The 20723-nt window shown below is 45.0% G+C and overlaps 1 protein-coding gene across 1 annotated transcript; it reads left to right on the forward strand.

The window, feature by feature from the left end:
• The first annotated feature begins 1202 nt into the window (after positions 1-1202).
• LOC139465918 (poly(3-hydroxybutyrate) depolymerase-like) lies at positions 1203-15245 on the forward strand. Its single transcript, XM_071247920.1, has 10 exons — positions 1203-1287; positions 2003-2125; positions 3623-3820; positions 4734-4825; positions 5594-5707; positions 11174-11206; positions 11618-11729; positions 11907-11949; positions 12770-12921; positions 15041-15245. The coding sequence occupies exons 1-10, from the start codon at positions 1203-1205 to the stop codon at positions 15121-15123; spliced, it is 1035 nt and encodes a 344-aa protein (XP_071104021.1). The 3' UTR covers positions 15124-15245.
• Positions 15246-20723: the final 5478 nt, after the last annotated feature.

The raw sequence follows: 20723 nt of genomic DNA on the forward strand, positions 1-20723 counted from the left end.
TTACCACACCCTTTACTATATCCCTCTCTTCCCTTACCACACCCTTTTCTATATCCCTCTCTTCCCTTACCACACCCTTTGCTATATCCCTCTCTTCCCTTACCACACCCTTTACTATATCCCTCTCTTCCCTTACCACACCCTTTGCTATATCCCTCTCTTCCCTTACCACACCCTTTGCTATATCCATCTCTTCCCTTACCACACCCTTTGCTATATCCCTCTCTTCCCTTACCACACCCTTTGCTATATCCCTCTCTTCCCTTACCACACCCTTTGCTATATCCCTCTCTTCCCTTACCACACCCTTTGCTATATCCCTCTCTTCCCTTACCACACCCTTTGCTATATCCCTCTCTTCCCTTACCACACCCTTTGCTATATCCCTCTCTTCCCTTACCACACCCTTTGCTATATCCCTCTCTTCCCTTACCACACCCTTTGCTTTATCCCTCTCTTCCCTTACCACACCCTTTGCTATATCCCTCTCTTCCCTTACCACACCCTTTGCTATATCCCTCTCTTCCCTTACCACACCCTTTGCTATATCCCTCTCTTCCCTTACCACACCCTTTGCTATATCCCTATCTTCCCTTACCACACCCTTTGCTATATCCCTCTCTCCCCTTACCACACTTACTACACATACCACAAAACAAGGACGGGTCGGCTCGGAGTCAGTATACCATGCCTAAGTGGGCTAGCACTATAAAACCGGTATTAGGACGGACTACTATCGGCAGTCACATGCACGCACGCACGCACGCACGCATGTACGCACGCACGCACGCACGCACGCACGCACGCACGCACGCACGCACACAGTGCTCTTGGTGGGAAACGTCTAAGACCTGCTTTCCTCCCACACTAAGCTGACATGCCGTGATACAACTTGAATATTGTGCAAAGCGGCGTTAAACCTTACTCACTCACTCACTCACTCCTCAGATGATTCGTATAACGTTTCTTTCGAGTATGAGTATCACCCAACAATGCAAATAACCATTGAAGTGTCGCTCTACACCTTCTCAGTATGAATGTGAAATGATATTTGCAGCCTTATTACATTTATCAATCGGAACACGGAACTCAAGCTAACGCCATAATAACGGTGACGTCATATGTCATGATTTGCAATCTTGTTTATATCTTATCGCAATTTTAATCTCAAGGGCCTAACCTTATTCCGATTCTCTACGACAATGGCGTGGTCATTGACGGGCAGACTGGTACACTACCTTGTACTCGGCGTCTGTTGTACATTGTTACATGCTGTACCGAAGCTTGGTAAGTAATCCTGATACCATCAAACTAAGGTATACATGGGTTGTAGTGAGTGAGTTTGATTTAACGTCGCTTTGAACAGTATGCCAGCTCTATCATGGCGTGTCAGGAGGATGAGATGCAGGTCTTAGACGTTTACCACTTCAGTGAAATCGGCGAGCACATACACACGCAGAAATATAATCACGGCGAAGTTGGGATTCGAACCTCCGATCATGGTGTCTTGCAAGGGACGCAACTCTGCATAGGGATTTAGACGACTAGGCCACTTTTACCATATATATGTTGTATTGAGCATAGACATCACTTGCAATATCATGTACTGATCAGGACTGTTCCACAAATCTATGTTAAAGAATGGGGGCGAGTGAGTGAATGTTGTTTTACGTCGTTGTCAGTAATGTTCCAGTCATATCACGGCGTCCTGTAAATATTCGAATCTGGACCAGACAAACCACTGATAGCTATTATGAGCAACGCAGATTTTTCAAAAGAGTGTCAAATATTTAAAATATTATATTTATGATGATGATGATGATGATTATAATTATTGTTGTTATTATTATCATTATTGTTGTTTTTGTTTTTGTTTTTCTTCTTCTTCTTATTATTATTATTATCATTATCATTATCATTATTATTATTATTTTGATGATAATTATGAGTATTATTATTCAAAGTGTTATTCGTGTGTTCTGCCAGCAGTAGTATGTTTCAGCGTCTTACAATGTGGACACGGCCAAGGTGTCCGTGTCCGGCATCTCTTCTGGCGCGTGCATGGCCACCCAGTACCACGTGGTCCACTCCAGGGAGGTCATGGGCGCCGGCATCATAGCTGGAGGTAACGTCATCAGTGACATCAACTCCAGTCTGAGAAGCTTGACGTGGCGCATATTGTAATGTTATAATATATGACAACCCGGCAGTAACTGTGACCATATTGATTGATTGATAACTGATATTAGATATGATTATTTGGTATATATTGGTTATAAACTGCCGCGGGAAAGAATGTATACACGTAAAAATTGGATGTGAGAAAAAATTACAAAAGTTATCAAAGCAAGACTGGGCTGAAATAGTCTCTGAAACACTGTAAACTTATTGTTCAAAACACAACTATGATACTCGTATCAAATACATCACCATCAAATAACAATTTCATGTTTATTTCATTTATAATCACTGTCAAACATGTATACTTTTTTCCCCTTTTAACTTTGTACAAAACATATTGAGGTAGCTTGATGTATTTTATATGCGTATGGGGTTAAAATTTATAACTACGGTACATTTCCTGATGGCGAGTCATATCGCCATAACCAGTATAGATATAGCAAACATCGCAAGGCAGAAAGTTGAAAGTTTGGAACCGTTATGAAACCGATGGAATCCATGTCCAGGGCACCAAGGCCAGCAGAATGTCAAGCGGGATGGTTCCGAACATCAAATATACTTTATCTCATTGCACCAAAGACGTCATTATCAGGTCGAGGCTAAATGGACTGGTTGTCGGTGATAGATTCTGTAATACGAACATGCATGTCATTATGTGTTAATGGTGGTTATTATTACTCGTATACCATTATCTTAGGTGTGTTGTCATGTATGAAACAAACACCACTCAGCATTACCGTTTGCACCATGTGAAATTGTTGCTGGGATCTGAAAATGCTTACGTTCATCGAGCTCAATATTTCGAGAGAACTACACTGCTGGCCTTGTTTTAGACACTGATATAAATGAGTGGTACCTGTTATTTATCAACACGTGTTATTTATCAACATGTGTTATATATCATCACGTGTTATTCATCATCACACAGTATTCATCAACACGTGTTATTTATGAACACATGTTATTCATCAACACATGTCATTCATCATCACGTGTTATTTACCATCACTTGTTATTCATCAACACGTGTTAATCATCATCAGGTGTAATTCATCAACACGTGTTAATCATCATCACGTGTAATTCATCAATACATGTTATTCATCATCACGTGTTATTCATCAACACGTGTTAATCATCATCACGTGTAATTCATCAATACATGTTATTCATCATCACGTATTATTCATCAACACGTATTAATCATCATCACGTGTAATTCATCAATACATGTTATTCATCATCACGTGTTATTCATCAACACGTGTTAATCATCATCAGGTGTAATTCATCAATACATGTTATTCATCATCACGTGTTATTCATCAACACGTGTTAATCATCATCACGTGTAATTCATCAATACATGTTATTCATCATCACGTGTTATTCATCATCACGTGTTATTCATGTCATACTTGTATACCGCCCCTTCCCTCAGCGCCCTTCATGTGTTCCGGGGGACTAGTGGCCACGGCGGTGGGGACGTGCATGAAGTCCCCGTCCCTGATCAGCGTCACTGCCCTCGAAGCCATCACGTCATCAGGGGCGTGGTTTGGGAACGTCGACGCCACATACCACATGAAGAACGACCGGGTGTTCATCTTTGACGGCACTAAAGACTCTGTGGTTAACCCAGGTAATGCATGCTCCTGAGTACATAACGGATGGTATCGGGCCAGCCAGTAAATGTATGAATTATTATCATACCTCAGAATCCCTTATACCCCGCCACGAGCAAGTCAGGCTGCATTAAACCCCATGTACCCCTCCTGATCCTGCTACAAGTTATAATACGTGTCACGTATAAAGTAACAAAGGTGAGGTGCCGTGAGGTGAAATGGGGTTTAACGTCGAGTCCAAGATTATTGCACTTATATAGCGTCGTGCATGCACGTGTATGTGTGTGTGTGGCTGCTTGTACTAGTCCTGACGGATGCCGATTTATAGTGCTAGCTCACTGAGATACCATGCCGCAGTTTAACATGAATACCCAACTCAGACACAGTATACTGGCTCCAAGCCGACCAGTCCTTGTTTTAGACCCTAATGCCGAGCGCCAGACAGGGTAACAACATGTACCATCTTTTAACGTCTATTGGTATGACGCGGGCGGGGATCGATCCCCAGACCTTCCGCTCACCGGGCGGACGCTCTACTACGGAGGCGGTCTAAAGTAACAAAGAAATACACAGATGGTAGAGTGTACCCTGCTTTGAGAATATGTCAGTAATTTCACTAGGGAGGTACCGTAAATGCGCCTACATTGTAACCATGTGGGACGACAAACCAATGCCTTCGGCGAGGCTTTAACCACTGACCTACCTCACCACCCTCTAAATGACATATCGACACGTTATATCCGGACTGACTGGGAAATATTATAAAGACGATGACGATATGGAGTGAGGAAAAGTTTTTCGTTCTCCTTTTAAGCGAGTGTAGTGTTCTCTAGTCATACCGACGACATGGGTTCAACCTGCCGCAAGGGTACGTGTGTGCCCGCCATGATATTGCTAGGATGTCACCCCCACTTCTTTGTCTTCCCCAAGTTGCTGGACAGAAGGTGGCTCAGTACTACGGTCATTATATGCCCAGCTCCCACATCAAGACGGTCTTCAACATCAACGCCGAACACGGCATGGTAAGTCGTTGCTGAAGATGACATGGATGGCGTCACTCTTTGTATCGTCGATGTAGGTGACGTGAAAGCCGTTACTCTTTATGTCGTCGCTGTAGATGTCGTGGATGCCGTTACTTTTTATATCGTCGCTGTAGGTGCCGTGGGTGCCGTTACTCTTTATGTCGTCAATGTAGATGACGTGGATGCCGTTACTTTTTATATCGTCGCTGTAGGTGCCCTGGGTGCCGTTACTCTTTATGTCGTCAATGTAGATGACCTGGAAGCCGTTACTCTTTGTATCGTCGATGTAGGTGACGTGGAAGCCGTCACTATTTATATCGTCGCTGTAGGTGACGTGGATGCCGTTACTCTTTATATCGTCGCTGTAGATGACCTGGAAGCCGTTACTCTTTATATCGTCGCTGTAGGTGACGTGGATGCCGTTACTCTTTATGTCGTCTTTACACATCGCCGACTGTTGCCACTTTAACAAATAGGAACCACAGTTTATAAATCATGTGATTTATTGTTTCGAGTCATAATTCAAATGGAAAAGAAAACGGAAATCAGTTGGCAACGTTTGCAGACCACAATCAAGTAGAAAACTGTATGTACTTAGATCTCAGCACTGTGACATTTCTGCACTTCAACGTCAGTTTACATTGTACTTAATCCGCTCAGATGTTTAAAAACGTCAAGCCAAAATATTTAATCACTCAACAATTGGCTCTTAAATAAATATACTTGTTTAAGAGATAAGTATTTTATCATATATGGCGGGTTCAACAGCCGACCTTGAACTACGGCGGAGCATGTGATCAGCTCAATTCGAAAACCTACCTCAACAACTGCAACTACTCCGCAGCCTTTCAACTCCTCAACCACATCTACGGCGGACTGCAGGTAACAACCATGTACAACATAGTGATTAAGTACTCACGTTGTAACTCAGGAATGTACAGTGTGTAGCAATATGTAGTATGGTTATAACGAAATGATACAGTCTGTAGCAATATGTAGTATGGTTGTAACGTAATGATACAATCTGTAGCAATATGTAGTATGGTTGTAACGTAATGATACAGTGTGTAGCAATGTGCAGTATGGTTGTAACGTAATGATACAGTCTGTAGCAATATGTAGTATGGTTGTAACGTAATGATACAGTCTGTAGTAATGCAGTAACGTAGGGAGCTTGTGAAGGCCTCTAGCTGTCTTAGCATCCATCACTGTTCTCTCGTAAAGATCCCGTTGGGGTTCCCGGTACGCATTGCACACTCTTGTTGGGTCATAACAGATCCCCAGTACCCCTTGCTTGTCTCCCCGTGGAGTTCCCGGTACGCATTGCACACTCTTGTTGGGTTAGAACAGATCCCTGGTACCTCTTGCTTGTCTCCCCGTGGAGTTCCCGGTACGCATTGCACAGTCTTGTTGGGTTAGAACAGATCCCTGGTACCTCTTGCTTGTCTCCCCGTGGAGTTCCCGGTACGCATTGCACAGTCTTGTTGGGTTAGAACAGATCCCCAGTACCCCTTGCTTGTCTCCCCGTGGAGTTCCCGGTACGCATTGCACAGTCTTGTTGGGTTAGAACAGATCCCTGGTACCTCTTGCTTGTCTCCCCGTGGAGTTCCGGTACGCATTGCACAGTCTTGTTGGGTTAGAACAGATCCCCAGTACCCCTTGCTTGTCTCCCCGTGGAGTTCCCGGTACGCATTGCACAGTCTTGTTGGGTTAGAACAGATCCCCAGTACCCCTTGCTTGTCTCCCCGTGGAGTTCCCGGTACGCATTGCACACTCTTGTTGGGTTAGAACAGATCCCTGGTACCTCTTGCTTGTCTCCCCGTGGAGTTCCCGGTACGCATTGCACAGTCTTGTTGGGTTAGAACAGATCCCCAGTACCCCTTGCTTGTCTCCCCGTGGAGTTCCCGGTACGCATTGCACAGTCTTGTTGGGTTAGAACAGATCCCTGGTACCTCTTGCTTGTCTCCCCGTGGAGTTCCGGTACGCATTGCACAGTCTTGTTGGGTTAGAACAGATCCCCAGTACCCCTTGCTTGTCTCCCCGTGGAGTTCCCGGTACGCATTGCACAGTCTTGTTGGGTTAGAACAGATCCCCAGTACCCCTTGCTTGTCTCCCCGTGGAGTTCCCGGTACGCATTGCACAGTCTTGTTGGGTTAGAACAGATCCCTGGTACCCCTTGCTTGTCTCCCCGTGGAGTTCCCGGTACGCATTGCACAGTCTTGTTGGGTTAGAACAGATCCCTGGTACCTCTTGCTTGTCTCCCCGTGGAGTTCCGGTACGCATTGCACAGTCTTGTTGGGTTAGAACAGATCCCCAGTACCCCTTGCTTGTCTCCCCGTGGAGTTCCCGGTACGCATTGCACAGTCTTGTTGGGTTAGAACAGATCCCCAGTACCCCTTGCTTGTCTCCCCGTGGAGTTCCCGGTACGCATTGCACAGTCTTGTTGGGTTGGAACAGATCCCTGGTACCTCTTGCTTGTCTCCCCGTGGAGATCCCGGTACGCATTGCACAGTCTTGTTGGGTTAGAACAGATCCCTGGTACCTCTTGCTTGTCTCCCCGTGGAGTTCCCGGTACGCATTGCACAGTCTTGTTGGGTTAGAACAGATCCCCAGTACCCCTTGCTTGTCTCCCCGTGGAGTTCCCGGTACGCATTGCACAGTCTTGTTGGGTTAGAACAGATCCCTGGTACCCCTTGCTTGTCTCCCCGTGGAGTTCCCGGTACGCATTGCACAGTCTTGTTGGGTTAGAACAGATCCCTGGTACCTCTTGCTTGTCTCCCCGTGGAGTTCCGGTACGCATTGCACAGTCTTGTTGGGTTAGAACAGATCCCCAGTACCCCTTGCTTGTCTCCCCGTGGAGTTCCCGGTACGCATTGCACAGTCTTGTTGGGTTAGAACAGATCCCCAGTACCCCTTGCTTGTCTCCCCGTGGAGTTCCCGGTACGCATTGCACAGTCTTGTTGGGTTAGAACAGATCCCTGGTACCCCTTGCTTGTCTCCCCGTGGAGTTCCCGGTACGCATTGCACAGTCTTGTTGGGTTAGAACAGATCCCTGGTACCTCTTGCTTGTCTCCCCGTGGAGTTCCGGTACGCATTGCACAGTCTTGTTGGGTTAGAACAGATCCCCAGTACCCCTTGCTTGTCTCCCCGTGGAGTTCCCGGTACGCATTGCACAGTCTTGTTGGGTTAGAACAGATCCCCAGTACCCCTTGCTTGTCTCCCCGTGGAGTTCCCGGTACGCATTGCACAGTCTTGTTGGGTTGGAACAGATCCCTGGTACCTCTTGCTTGTCTCCCCGTGGAGATCCCGGTACGCATTGCACAGTCTTGTTGGGTTAGAACAGATCCCTGGTACCTCTTGCTTGTCTCCCCGTGGAGTTCCCGGTACGCATTGCACAGTCTTGTTGGGTTAGAACAGATCCCCAGTACCCCTTGCTTGTCTCCCCGTGGAGTTCCCGGTACGCATTGCACAGTCTTGTTGGGTTAGAACAGATCCCTGGTACCCCTTGCTTGTCTCCCCGTGGAGTTCCCGGTACGCATTGCACAGTCTTGTTGGGTTAGAACAGATCCCTGGTACCTCTTGCTTGTCTCCCCGTGGAGTTCCCGGTACGCATTGCACAGTCTTGTTGGGTTAGAGCAGATCCCCAGTACCCCTTGCTTGTCTCCCCGTGGAGTTCCCGGTACGCATTGCACAGTCTTGTTGGGTTAGAACAGATCCCCAGTACCCCTTGCTTGCCTCCCGTGGAGATCCCGGTTAGAACAGATCTCTAGTGCCCCTTGCTTGCCTCCCGTGGAGATCCCGGTTAGAATAGATCCCCAGTACCCCATGCTTGTCTCCCCGTAGAGTTCCCGGTTAGAACAGATCCCCAGTACCCCATGCTTGTCTCCCAGTGGAGATCCCGGTTAGAATAGATCCCCAGTACCCCATGCTTGTCTCCCCGTGGAGATCCCGGTTAGAACAGATTTCTAGTGCCCCATGCATGTCTCCCCGTGGAGATCCCGGTTAGAACAGATCTCTAGTGTCCCATGCATGTCTCCCCGTGGAGATCCCGGTTGGAACAGATCTCCAGTACCCCATGCTTGTCTCCCCGTGGAGATCCTGGTTGGAACAGATCTTTAGTGCCCCATGCATGTCTCCCCGTGGAGATCCCGGTTAGAACAGATCTCTAGTTCCCCATACATGTCTCCCCGTGGAGATCCCGGTTAGAACAGATCTCTAGTGCCACATGCTTGTCTCCCCATGGAGTTCCCGGTTAGAACAGATCTCTAGTGCCCCATGCTCGTCTCCCCGTGGAGTTCCCGGTTAGAACAGATCTGAAGTACCCCATGCATGTCTCCCCGTGGAGATCCTGGTTGGAACAGATCTGAAGTACCCCATGCATGTCTCCCCGTGGAGATCCTGGTTGGAACAGATCTCTAGTGCCCCATGCATGTCTCCCCGTGAGGATCCCGGTTAGAACAGATCTCTAGTGCCCCATGCATGTCTCCCCGTGAGGATCCCGGTTAGAACAGATCTCTGGTGCCCTATGCATGTCTCCCCATGGAGTTCCCGGTTAGAACAGATCCCCAGTACCCCATGCTTGTCTCCCCGTGGAGTTCCCGGTTAGAACAGATCTCTAGTGCCCCATGCTTGTCTCCCCGTGGAGATCCCGGTTAGAACAGATCCCCAGTACCCCATGCTTGTCTCCCCGTGGAGATCCCGGTTAGAACAGATCCCCAGTACCCCATGCTTGTCTCCCAGTGGAGATCCCGGTTAGAATAGATCCCCAGTACCCCATGCTTGTCTCCCCGTGGAGATCCCGGTTAGAACAGATTTCTAGTGCCCCATGCATGTCTCCCCGTGGAGATCCCGGTTAGAACAGATCTCTAGTGTCCCATGCATGTCTCCCCGTGGAGATCCCGGTTGGAACAGATCTCCAGTACCCCATGCTTGTCTCCCCGTGGAGATCCTGGTTGGAACAGATCTTTAGTGCCCCATGCATGTCTCCCCGTGGAGATCCCGGTTAGAACAGATCTCTAGTTCACCATACATGTCTCCCCGTGGAGATCCCGGTTAGAACAGATCTCTAGTGCCACATGCTTGTCTCCCCATGGAGTTCCCGGTTAGAACAGATTTCTAGTGCCCCATGCTCGTCTCCCCGTGGAGTTCCCGGTTAGAACAGATCTGAAGTACCCCATGCATGTCTCCCCGTGGAGATCCTGGTTGGAACAGATCTGAAGTACCCCATGCATGTCTCCCCGTGGAGATCCTGGTTGGAACAGATCTCTAGTGCCCCATGCATGTCTCCCCGTGAGGATCCCGGTTAGAACAGATCTCTAGTGCCCCATGCATGTCTCCCCGTGAGGATCCCGGTTAGAACAGATCTCTGGTGCCCTATGCATGTCTCCCCATGGAGTTCCCGGTTAGAACAGATCCCCAGTACCCCATGCTTGTCTCCCCGTGGAGTTCCCGGTTAGAACAGATCTCTAGTGCCCCATGCTTGTCTCCCCGTGGAGATCCCGGTTAGAACAGATCCCCAGTACCCCATGCTTGTCTCCCCGTGGAGATCCCGGTTAGAACAGATCCCCAGTACCCCATGCTTGTCTTCCCGTGGAGAGCCCGGTTAGAACAGATCTCTAGTGTCCCATGCATGTCTCCCCGTGGAGATCCCGGTTAGAACAGATCTCTAGTGCCCCCTGTATGTCTCCCTGTGGAGTTCCCGGTTAGAACAGATCTCTAGTGCCCCATGCATGTCTCCCCGTGGAGTTTCCGGTTAGAACAGATCCCCAGTACCCCATGCTTGTCTCCCCGTGGAGTTCCCGGTTAGAACAGATCTCTAGTGCCCCATGCTTGTCTCCCCGTGGAGATCCTGGTTAGAACAGATCTCTAGTGCCACATGCTTGTCTCCCCGTGGAGATCCCGGTTACAACAGATCTCTAGTACCCAATATTTGTCTCCCCGTGGAGATCCCGGTTAGAACAGATCCCCAGTACCCCTTGTTTGTCTCGTAGTGGCATTCAAGGCTGGAACAGATCTGAAGTACCCCATAGTTCTGGCGAGATCCGATTTTAGTGAGGATTAGGTGGTCAGCGAGTAGCCTGGTTGATTGTATGTATCTCGACAGCATGAGTTATTTCTCCCCAGACACGCTTCTTTACAAGCTGGCATACTGCTTACAAAATCAACATTTAATCGCGCACAGAGTGTACATGTATACATATTTATATCATGTTTCTGTAATCAGTGATGCAATAGTTTTTTGAGACACTTCACTGGTATTGTCAGTGCCTCTGTGTTGGCTGACGGTAAATTTGATATCATTGTATCATTATTGTGAACATTGATCCACTGTTACTATCTGACCCACAGGCACCAAACTCAAAGACACAGGCAAATGGACAGGTGAGTGAACGCACACAGAACAACACGACTCTCATCACAAACGTTGCCAATATAACCTTGACACGATTCCCACCAAGGCGAAATCTGGGATTTCCAATAACGTTCCTTCGGAATAGATATTGTGAACTAAACCACTGTCCACATTAAGCAATACAAGCGACGTCGCTTTATTCAGGTTTGCTCCCAAAGTAACACCAATATGAAAAAACATGAAAACCCAGTATACAGGGTTGTGTGTTCGTATGGTGGTACAGTAGGCGGGAATAACTTCAGCCAATCGCTGGAGAGACTGAACATAGATTGGACGATATTGTCCAAACATGCAATTTATTTGACATAACGGCTTTTGAAGAACTTTGATAGTTTTCAATGTTCGGTTGGCCTCATACTCAACTCATGTCCTATCTTCAGTTTTTACAGTTCAACCAAGATGAATTCTTCCATTTGGCGCTCCCCTCCGCCTACAGCATGGATAGCGTTGGCTACATCTATGTCCCGACTGGGTGTGCAAACAAGCAACACAGTAAGTCTACCCGTGACAAGTTTGGTTACAACACGCGAAGGAATAGAAGGTGTCCCTGTATTTATTAAGTAAAACTATGTGAATTCCTGGTTTTGAAAACTGACCGCGCGACCTTTCATCTTAAGACACAGCTGAATGAGCGTTGTTACCGGTTCATACACCACAGTGTCGTTTCAGAATGCAGACTGCATGTGGCGTTCCATGGATGTAAGATGGGAAGGTGAGCATACAGTGCAACGTATGTTTGTTTGTTTGTGTGTGTGTGTGTGTGTGTGTGTGTGTGCGTGTGCGCGCGCGTGTATATGTGTCTGTGTGTGTATCTGTGTTTGTGTTTATGTGTGCGCGAGTCTGTGTGTGTATTTGTGTGTGTGCCCGTGCGTGTGTGTGCGCATGTCTCTCCGTGTGCGCGTCTGTGTATGTGCGTGCGTGCGTGCGCGTCTATGAGTGCGTGCGTGTATGCGTGTGCGCGTCTATGTGAGTGTGCGAGCGTGCGTGTCTGTGTGTGCGCGTCTCACTGTGTGTGCGAGTGTCTCACTGTGTGCGCGAGTGTCTCACTGTGTGTGCGAGTGTCTCACTGTGTGTGCGCGTGTCTCACTGTGTGTGTGAGTGTCTCACTGTGTGTGCGAGTGTCTCACTGTGTGTGCGCGTGTCTCACTGTGTGTGCGAGTGTCTCACTGTGTGTGCGCGTGTCTCACTGTGTGCGAGTGTCTCACTGTGTGTGCGAGTGTCTCACTGTGTGTGCGAGTGTCTCACTGTGTGTGCGCGTGTCTCACTGTGTGTGCGCGTGTCTCACTGTGTGTGCGAGTATCTCACTGTGTGTGCGCGTGTCTCACTGTGTGTGCGCGTGTCTGTCTGCGTTGGTGTGTATACAACAACCTACTGTTCAAAGTGCCGTTAGTCCGTCACTCAGTTAAGAGTATACAACTAGATAAAACATTCTGATATACCCTAACATATCACAGTGTCGCCCAAAGTAACCATACAGCTACGTTTATGTATATATGAATTTATATTTGTAAATCAATGTATATCTCCTACAGGATGTTTGTGGGGGAGGCGTATGTCCGCCACGCCGGCTACAACGAAGTCGGTGACTTGAACAACATCATCATCCTCTATCCTCAAGTAATATCGACGGCGACGAACTCTCAGGGCTGTTGGGACTGGTTCGGATACACTGGGTCTCTGTTTGGTGAGTATGCAAAACTACACAACGCCCACCGTACTAAACAGTTCGTGATAACATATCGCATCTCAATGTTCAATTTCTTGATAACCTATTGTAAAGGTATTGTAAAAGTTATTGACGTTGAGTGCCCGATGCCTCGTGAATGGATTTGTTTGTTTGTTGTTGTTTTTTGTTCGTTGTTTAACGCCGCACATTAATATTTCTTTTTTACATGTCACTAAATTTTCACCCTTCCCCGCCAAAAAAAACAACAACAAAAAAACACACCAGAAATATATGACAAAATCTTGATATGGAGAATGTCCAAAACTATGACCGTGAGTGCACATTTATACTAGTTAATCATTGAAGCTACACAAAGAAATCCTGAAGACTTAATAATGAACTTTGGGGATACTGGATTGTTTGCTTGTTGCTTAACACCGCACTCCCAATAGTCCAGCTATATGACGCCGGGCTGTAAATAACCGAGTCTGGACCAGACACTCTAGTGATTGAAATCATGAGCAATTGGGTTACGATGAGATGCATCAACCATGTCAGCTAGCCTGACCACCCGATCCCGTTAGTCTCCATTTACGGTGAGGTGAGATGAGGTGAGGTGAAATTGGGTTTAACGTCGCATCCAAGATTATCGCACTTATATAGCGACGTGCATGTACGTGTATGTGTTTGTGTGGTTGCTTGTACTAGTCCGGACTGATGCCGATTTATAGTGCTAGCTCACTGAGATACCATGCCGCAGTTTAACATGGATACACCACATGGATACCCCACTCAAACTCCGAGCCGACCAGTCCTTGTTTTAGCCCCTTAATACCGAGCGCCAGACAGGGTAACAAGTACCATCTTTTAACGTCTTTTGGTATGACGCGTCAGGGGATCGAACCCTGGACCTTCCGCTCTCCGGGAGGACGCTCTACCACTAGACCACGGAGGCGGTCTCGCCATTTACGGCAAGAATGGTGTTGGTGAAGACATATTCTGACCCGAATTTTCAGGGGTCGCTCGTGAATGGAAAGTTAGGGCGGTACTTGAACCTGTCCATTGTGGAAGCATTAGTCTTAGTAATGGTCAGTCTTAGCGTATTATTAAACACAGCAACGTGACGACGTTCCAACTGATGTGACCAGACCAGGACCATGCAAACCCGATATTAGATGAGTTCGATGTTTTAAGCCACAGTCAGCACATTCCAGCGGCATCACTCACTACCTGTAAATAATATGGGCCAGACAAACCAGATACCATTAAAATTTCCCACTCCGTCGGGCACTAGGACACACAATCAGCCGTCACCCGATCCAATTTAGCCGCTTCTTTCAACCAGCAAAGGATTGCTAAGGACCTTTTTTTGAGACGTGTCCCTTTACAATATACTCACTAGATGGGCTACCAAGAAGATCCGGGTTAGAATAGGTCTCCAGCAATCTAAGCTTGCCGTAAAAGGCAACTATGCTTGTCGTAAGAGGCAACTAACGGGATCGGGTTGTCAGGCTCGCTGACTTGGTTGATGTATGTCATCGTATCCCAATTGCATGGATCGATGCTCTAGATGTCAATCACTGGATTGTCTGGTCCAGACTCGATTAGTTACAGACGGCCGTCATATAGCTGGAATATTGCCGAGTGATGCTAACAAAACCAACAAAACCTAGAATCGACATAACTGGTCCATGTACAGTTCAGCTCAAGGTAAAGGTACAGATCGGGTCAAATCAACTCCCGGTACAAGAGTAAAACCGTGGTTCTCAGTAATTGTGGTACTCATCTACTGGTAGACTGAATGAGACCATCCAGCACAAAGGTGCTATTATGAACTTATTGTTTGGGCTCGAAGCTCTTTTGGACATTGACCTTGTGGGAATGCTGGATTAGACTTGTGTCCCCAGCTACCCATACTGATCCCAAGAGGCACCTAAAGCGATCTGGTGGTCAGATTCGGTGAATCGATTGATTGCATGTTATTGTACACAAAGTGGATTGTTATTCGCATGTCAATAACTAGACTATCTGGTCCTCAGACGACTCTTCAAAGACCGTCGTCAGTGGCCACAATATTGTTGTATACAGCTTTAAAAACAAACAGCGGGATACTGAGAGTGAGCACGTCTTGTTTCAGCGACCAACAAAGGCTTCCAAATGACAGCTGTACGTCGTATGGTGTCACGTGTCATCGGATCCTCATCTTCCATAGTGGGTTAACATGGCCACAATGGGTGTGACGGCTCCACCTGGCAAACTTGAGAAACAAATACAACATCTAGACTTTGTTATGTTTATTCCAAAGGTTCCTTTCCTTGTCCAATGTAAATACAGGTATGATGGTGATGCTATAGACACTACTGAATGATACATTGCACGTCTCCCTACTACACACAGTAGGGAGTTATCACCAACAAGTAACATCGAGGGATGCCAATACAAGAGGAAGGTAAATGCCCAGCATAAACTGGCTGGTGTAAATATATATTCACAACTTACGTTCACAAGTAACTGCCATGAGTTAATGTGTCTTTAGATGACTACACAGGTCAACACAACCGGGTTGCAGCGACGGACACAACACTGTTGACAACTGTAAACATATTACTTAACACTGTCTAGGGATATCCTGAAACATGTTTACTTGTTCATCCATATCCTCAATACGAACTGTACAATGAAACAAGTTAGTTCAGATTGTACCATGCGCAGTGAAGCAGATGTTCAAGCACATCCTCAATATGAACTGTACAGCAAAACGAGATAGTTCAGATGAAGCAATCTGGATGAATAAGAGAGCGCCAGTCGTTTCTAACGCTGCTTTGAACAGTGTTTCAGTCATATCAGAGCGTGTCAGCTTCATGTGGTACCGTTTGTCCTGGTTGCGGTGCTGACAAAACCACAGATAACAATCAGGGATTCAAAGCCATGACCATGATTCTGGCACGTTAAGGGACGTAACTCTGTAAACTTAGACAACTTTATCACTGGGTGTCCGTCTCTGGTCAAACAGTTTTCCAGGAAATAGCCAATAGCCTGTGCAAATATTGAGTATTATTTCTGACATTCACGACTGTAAGTTTACTTGATACTTCTAGAGAGTAGGGGCTTCACAATACGATAATATCACATACATATACTGCTAATTACCCCAATATAGTACATATCAGCTCACAGCAAGGTGGTCCATAACAGCATCGTGTACATCAGCAACTTGCACAGCTATCATCAATGCAGGACTCTCTGAACTATAGTTCAATATTACACTCATACCAGGAGCAATGCCAGAGTGCACTGGTACTGTTTGAACAACATGGGGAATCACATCACCTGCACAGGGTCATTCTCTGCAAACACTAGGCCTTATGTACTTTATCAGTTTACAAGAGTGAGTGAGTGAGTATGGTTTTACGCAGCTTTTAGCAATATTCCAGCAATATCATGGCGGGGGGACACCAGAAATGGGCTTCACACATTGTACCCATGTCGGGAATCGAACCGGGTCTTCCGCGTGACGAGCGAACAGTTTACAAAAACGAAAATGAGAAGAAAAAGAAAGGAAAAAACTTTTGACACAGTGAGGTGAGTTCTCAGCAATATCCCAGTTGAAAAATGGTCCAAAAATAGAAACAAGTTATGAATCGTAGGTCCCTATTAGGGCTGGGACGAGTCCAAATTTATTACCCGGGTACCCAGCCCCCTATTTCCTATTACATCATTCAATATCATGTGTAACTGCAATCCAGAAATTGTCAAAAGCTATTTGCACAGACTAAACTGAGATGCAAACGACTATCTTCCGATATGAAACAACTCTTACTTCAGAGAGGCGATACAGCAGCACAAACCGGCAAACTAACAACCACGGTCAGAGTAGTTATAACAATAATTACAAAATACTCATTCTCCAAGATTTACCAGCAGTGTGTGTAGATGTCACTTAGCAACATCCCAGTCATGTCATGGCTGAAGGACACGGAATGGGATACACACATTGTACCCATGAGAAAGCAGGTCTGATGGCCAAAAGCTTTAACAAACAGGCTACACCTGTGAAGCACTGCCTATCTATTTAGGTGTGCCCTATATGCAGGCACCAACTCTTGGTCATCACAAAAGGCTGCAACAGTGCTGACAATATGCATTCATTCTTTGTTAAATCTGAAATTGGCCATCTATTCACAATACTGGCTATTAATTTTAACAATGGCATTATTTACCATCTCTTAAGTTTTTGATATTAATTATTCATATTGTAAAACCTATCCATATCATTCATAATGATACTTTATTGTGTGCACACAGTAATCAAAAATACAAACAGTATTCAAATGAGATCTGTATGAAATGAAAAAACTATTCCGCGTTTTCTATCACACTTCTCGACATGTATGAACTAGAGTTGATGGATATACTGAAGGTCAGGATACAAGACATCATGATGCCCTCATAATACTGCCTTATTATATTCTTTTATTGTTATAACACAGAAAAACAAAAGCAGGTATGTTTGTCTATATCAGCTCATGATGTGAGAGGTTATTTCAAGACAAAGCTATTCGTGTATAAGACAGAGTAATAGAACTGACAAAGCCTAGATGTCAAACAGTTGAAATTTGAAGTACAAACAAGTTATGGATGGTAGGTGTCTATTAGGGCTGGGACGAGTCTAAATTTACTACCCGGGTACCCAGCCCCCTATTACCCTACCTTAGCCGGTACAAAATATACTATTGGGAACAGTTTGAGCATTGCCCTGGCCAATTATATTTAGATATGCGTATAAAATGATCTGGATGTGAATACCCTGAAGTTGAATGCAAAGAAATCCGAACATTAGTAACTTGTAGTGTAACCATGGCATTCCAGATAAGTTATGTCATTAAACAATTTATCATGTGACTAACCACAGGCTTGGGTAGTCCTGTAGGTACACGGGTCCTACTCAGTAACCATACGACCAGAGTACCGAGTTACCCGTCCCAGCCCTAGTACCTATACAGAATGAAGTAAATACTGTATCACATCCTTCAGAATAATATCAAGGTGAATCAGAGAGAATCTTATCAGCCTCAGTATCAACAAACCTCGAAAGTTAACATCAGGTAATATAACAACGCCAATAAAAGCAAGAAATCCTCTATCTCACAATTTCACATACCCGGGGGTACACTACGAAGTGATGCTACCTGTCTCTGGACCCCAAGATGGAACAAACTACACAAATATAAAATAGAAACTATTTTATGCATTTTAGAAAAATACAAAAGATAGAAAATAAATTAAGAGTTGAAGATTTACACTTGAATTGTTTGACAAGGTAAGTCATATACCAGTAGATCATAATGGACTAAAGATTATATGTAACCATGGTAACTGCTGGAATAAGTTAACAAATAGGTTTGAGATGGGGGAACAATACAACAAGAAGATAGCTGCTACACAAGTATAAATATGCATGTGATTGTATAGGTATTGGGTAAACTACAGTCAACAATAGTGTAAGGATGGAATCCCAGGTTGTGGCTGATGCTGAAGCACTGATGCTTCCAATAGATGTGTCAAATACTCACAAGTCGGGATCAGGGACTCTTCCAAAATATGTAAATTAAAACAAACTGAATAACAAAAACATTACTCAGTTCAAAGTAAAACATAAGAAATGGCACAGAGGTAAAACTAGGTGTGTTCCATGAAAAGTGATATTTCCCATGTCTGCCACGTGTACAGCACTCCAATAAATTCATTACTCTTCCAGCTTTGGACAATTTTAGTATGTTAACTTTACTTCTAAAATTAAACAAACTAATGGACACATTTGAAACACTACACTGTAAGTAGCAGGTCTTGACTAGATCGTATAATGCACCATTTCAACGTCATAAATAAGACTTAAACATCATTCAATATCATATGTAACTGCAATCCAGAAATTGTCAAAAGCTATTTGCACAGACTAAACTGAGATGTAAACGACTATCTTCCGATATGAAACAACTCTACTTCAGAGAGGCGATACAGCAGCACAAACCGGCAAACTAACAACCACGGTCAGAGTAGTTATAACAATAATTACAAAATACTCATTCTCCAAGATTTACCAGCAGTGTGTGTAGATGTCATACATCATTGATGGGTATGTCCACATGTAAACAGTGGAACCTTGGTAATCTGGACATAAACATCCCTGGGATCAGCCAGGTCAACGCAGTTCACATAACAACTCATGGGTATGTAATCATGTACTCAGACATTACAAGGCTATCGGTATATATATGTGTTTCTCATCTCCCTTATACTGTCCTGCTAAGAAATAATAAACGTTTTTATATCAACCATTTGCCCACTTGAAATATATATTGTCATGCCTTTGAAATAAAATATAGAAATTCCCATTTTTCATTAAAAACATTCTGCTTTGTTATAGAAATATTCAAAAGGGAGGTAACTCTGTTTATTGCTTTTGAACTCTCAACTTCCTCCTCATATTTGAATACTCAATTTCATTACAGTAACAGTTGCAAGTCGAACACAGCACAATAACAACTAAAATGTGGACACATATCTAACATACAACTTGTCATTTGTATTCTCAACCAAAGCCATTTTCTTATATTATTTTTTAAATATTTCCAGCCCAACTACTGCCTCTGAAACTGATGATGGAGATAAGAAACACACATATCATACATACATGACCTAACAGTAAATCTTCGGAAGGTGAAACTTACAAGGTCCAGATTGACAAGGTTTAACTGTGTATATCCAACCTGGTACCGCCAGTAACACTGGTCCTCACATGACTACTGATGAGATATATATAAACTACATAATGTGACTTGAAGTGTGTACATGCCATTTACAGGGTACCCTATAACAAGCAATTACATTGCCAACATTCATCTCCTAAGGTATCAGTTTGATTAATAAGCAGCAACAGGAAACTACATTTCTAATATTGTTGAAAACATACCATCAACTGTTTTGACTTGCATTTGCACAAAAACATCTTTGATTTGTATATTGCACGGTTCATAAACATGTTTACTAAACTGTAATTACTACATCATATTTCAGTCAAATATCAGATGCTGCAAACATCTACAAAGCTATCAGTCTAAGCTACATAATGCTTATTATGCTTTAGGTAAATGTCACACAGAATTATCAGAAACAACGCTTGTGGGCCTAGTGAGTGAGTGAGTATGGTTTTAAGCCGCTTTTAGCAATATTCCAGCAACATCACGGCAGGGGACACCAGAAATGGGCTTCACATATAATACCCATGTCAGGAATCGAACCCGTGATGAGCGAACGCTTTAACCACTAGGCTACCCGACTGCCCCTTGTGGGCCTTGTACTGATGACAGCACTATACAGGGGCACCTGCTGCAGATGGTCTGGCATTCCACGAGGGGATCTTGACACTAAGACCTCCATACTTAACATACACTAACAACAGACTGTTGTACGTGGCCTTCCATCCCACTAACTCTGAAGTATTACCGATGAAGGGAGGTAACTCTCCCCAACTATAGGTGCAGGCTGAAACACATTCAGTTGATGTGATGTGTATAGGGAGGGATCAAGCTGTGCTCCAGCCTACAACCATACACCTACTGCAATACAAGACAAATCTGTATCATATAACGGATAGTATTATCGATGCCATAAATTAATCCAATAACCTTGGTTTGGTCTCACGATCTGATAAAGTTTCCAAAACATCGAGTATGTAAAGAATGACCATGACCAACCATATTACAGTAAAACATTAAGTAAACTGAAACAAGTTAAGACCTCTTGAAGATACTGTTGGA

The sequence above is a fragment of the Haliotis cracherodii genome, unplaced genomic scaffold, assembly GCF_022045235.1.
Source record: "Haliotis cracherodii isolate W230 unplaced genomic scaffold, xgHalCrac1.p SCAF_18, whole genome shotgun sequence".
NCBI lineage: Eukaryota > Metazoa > Mollusca > Gastropoda > Lepetellida > Haliotidae > Haliotis > Haliotis cracherodii.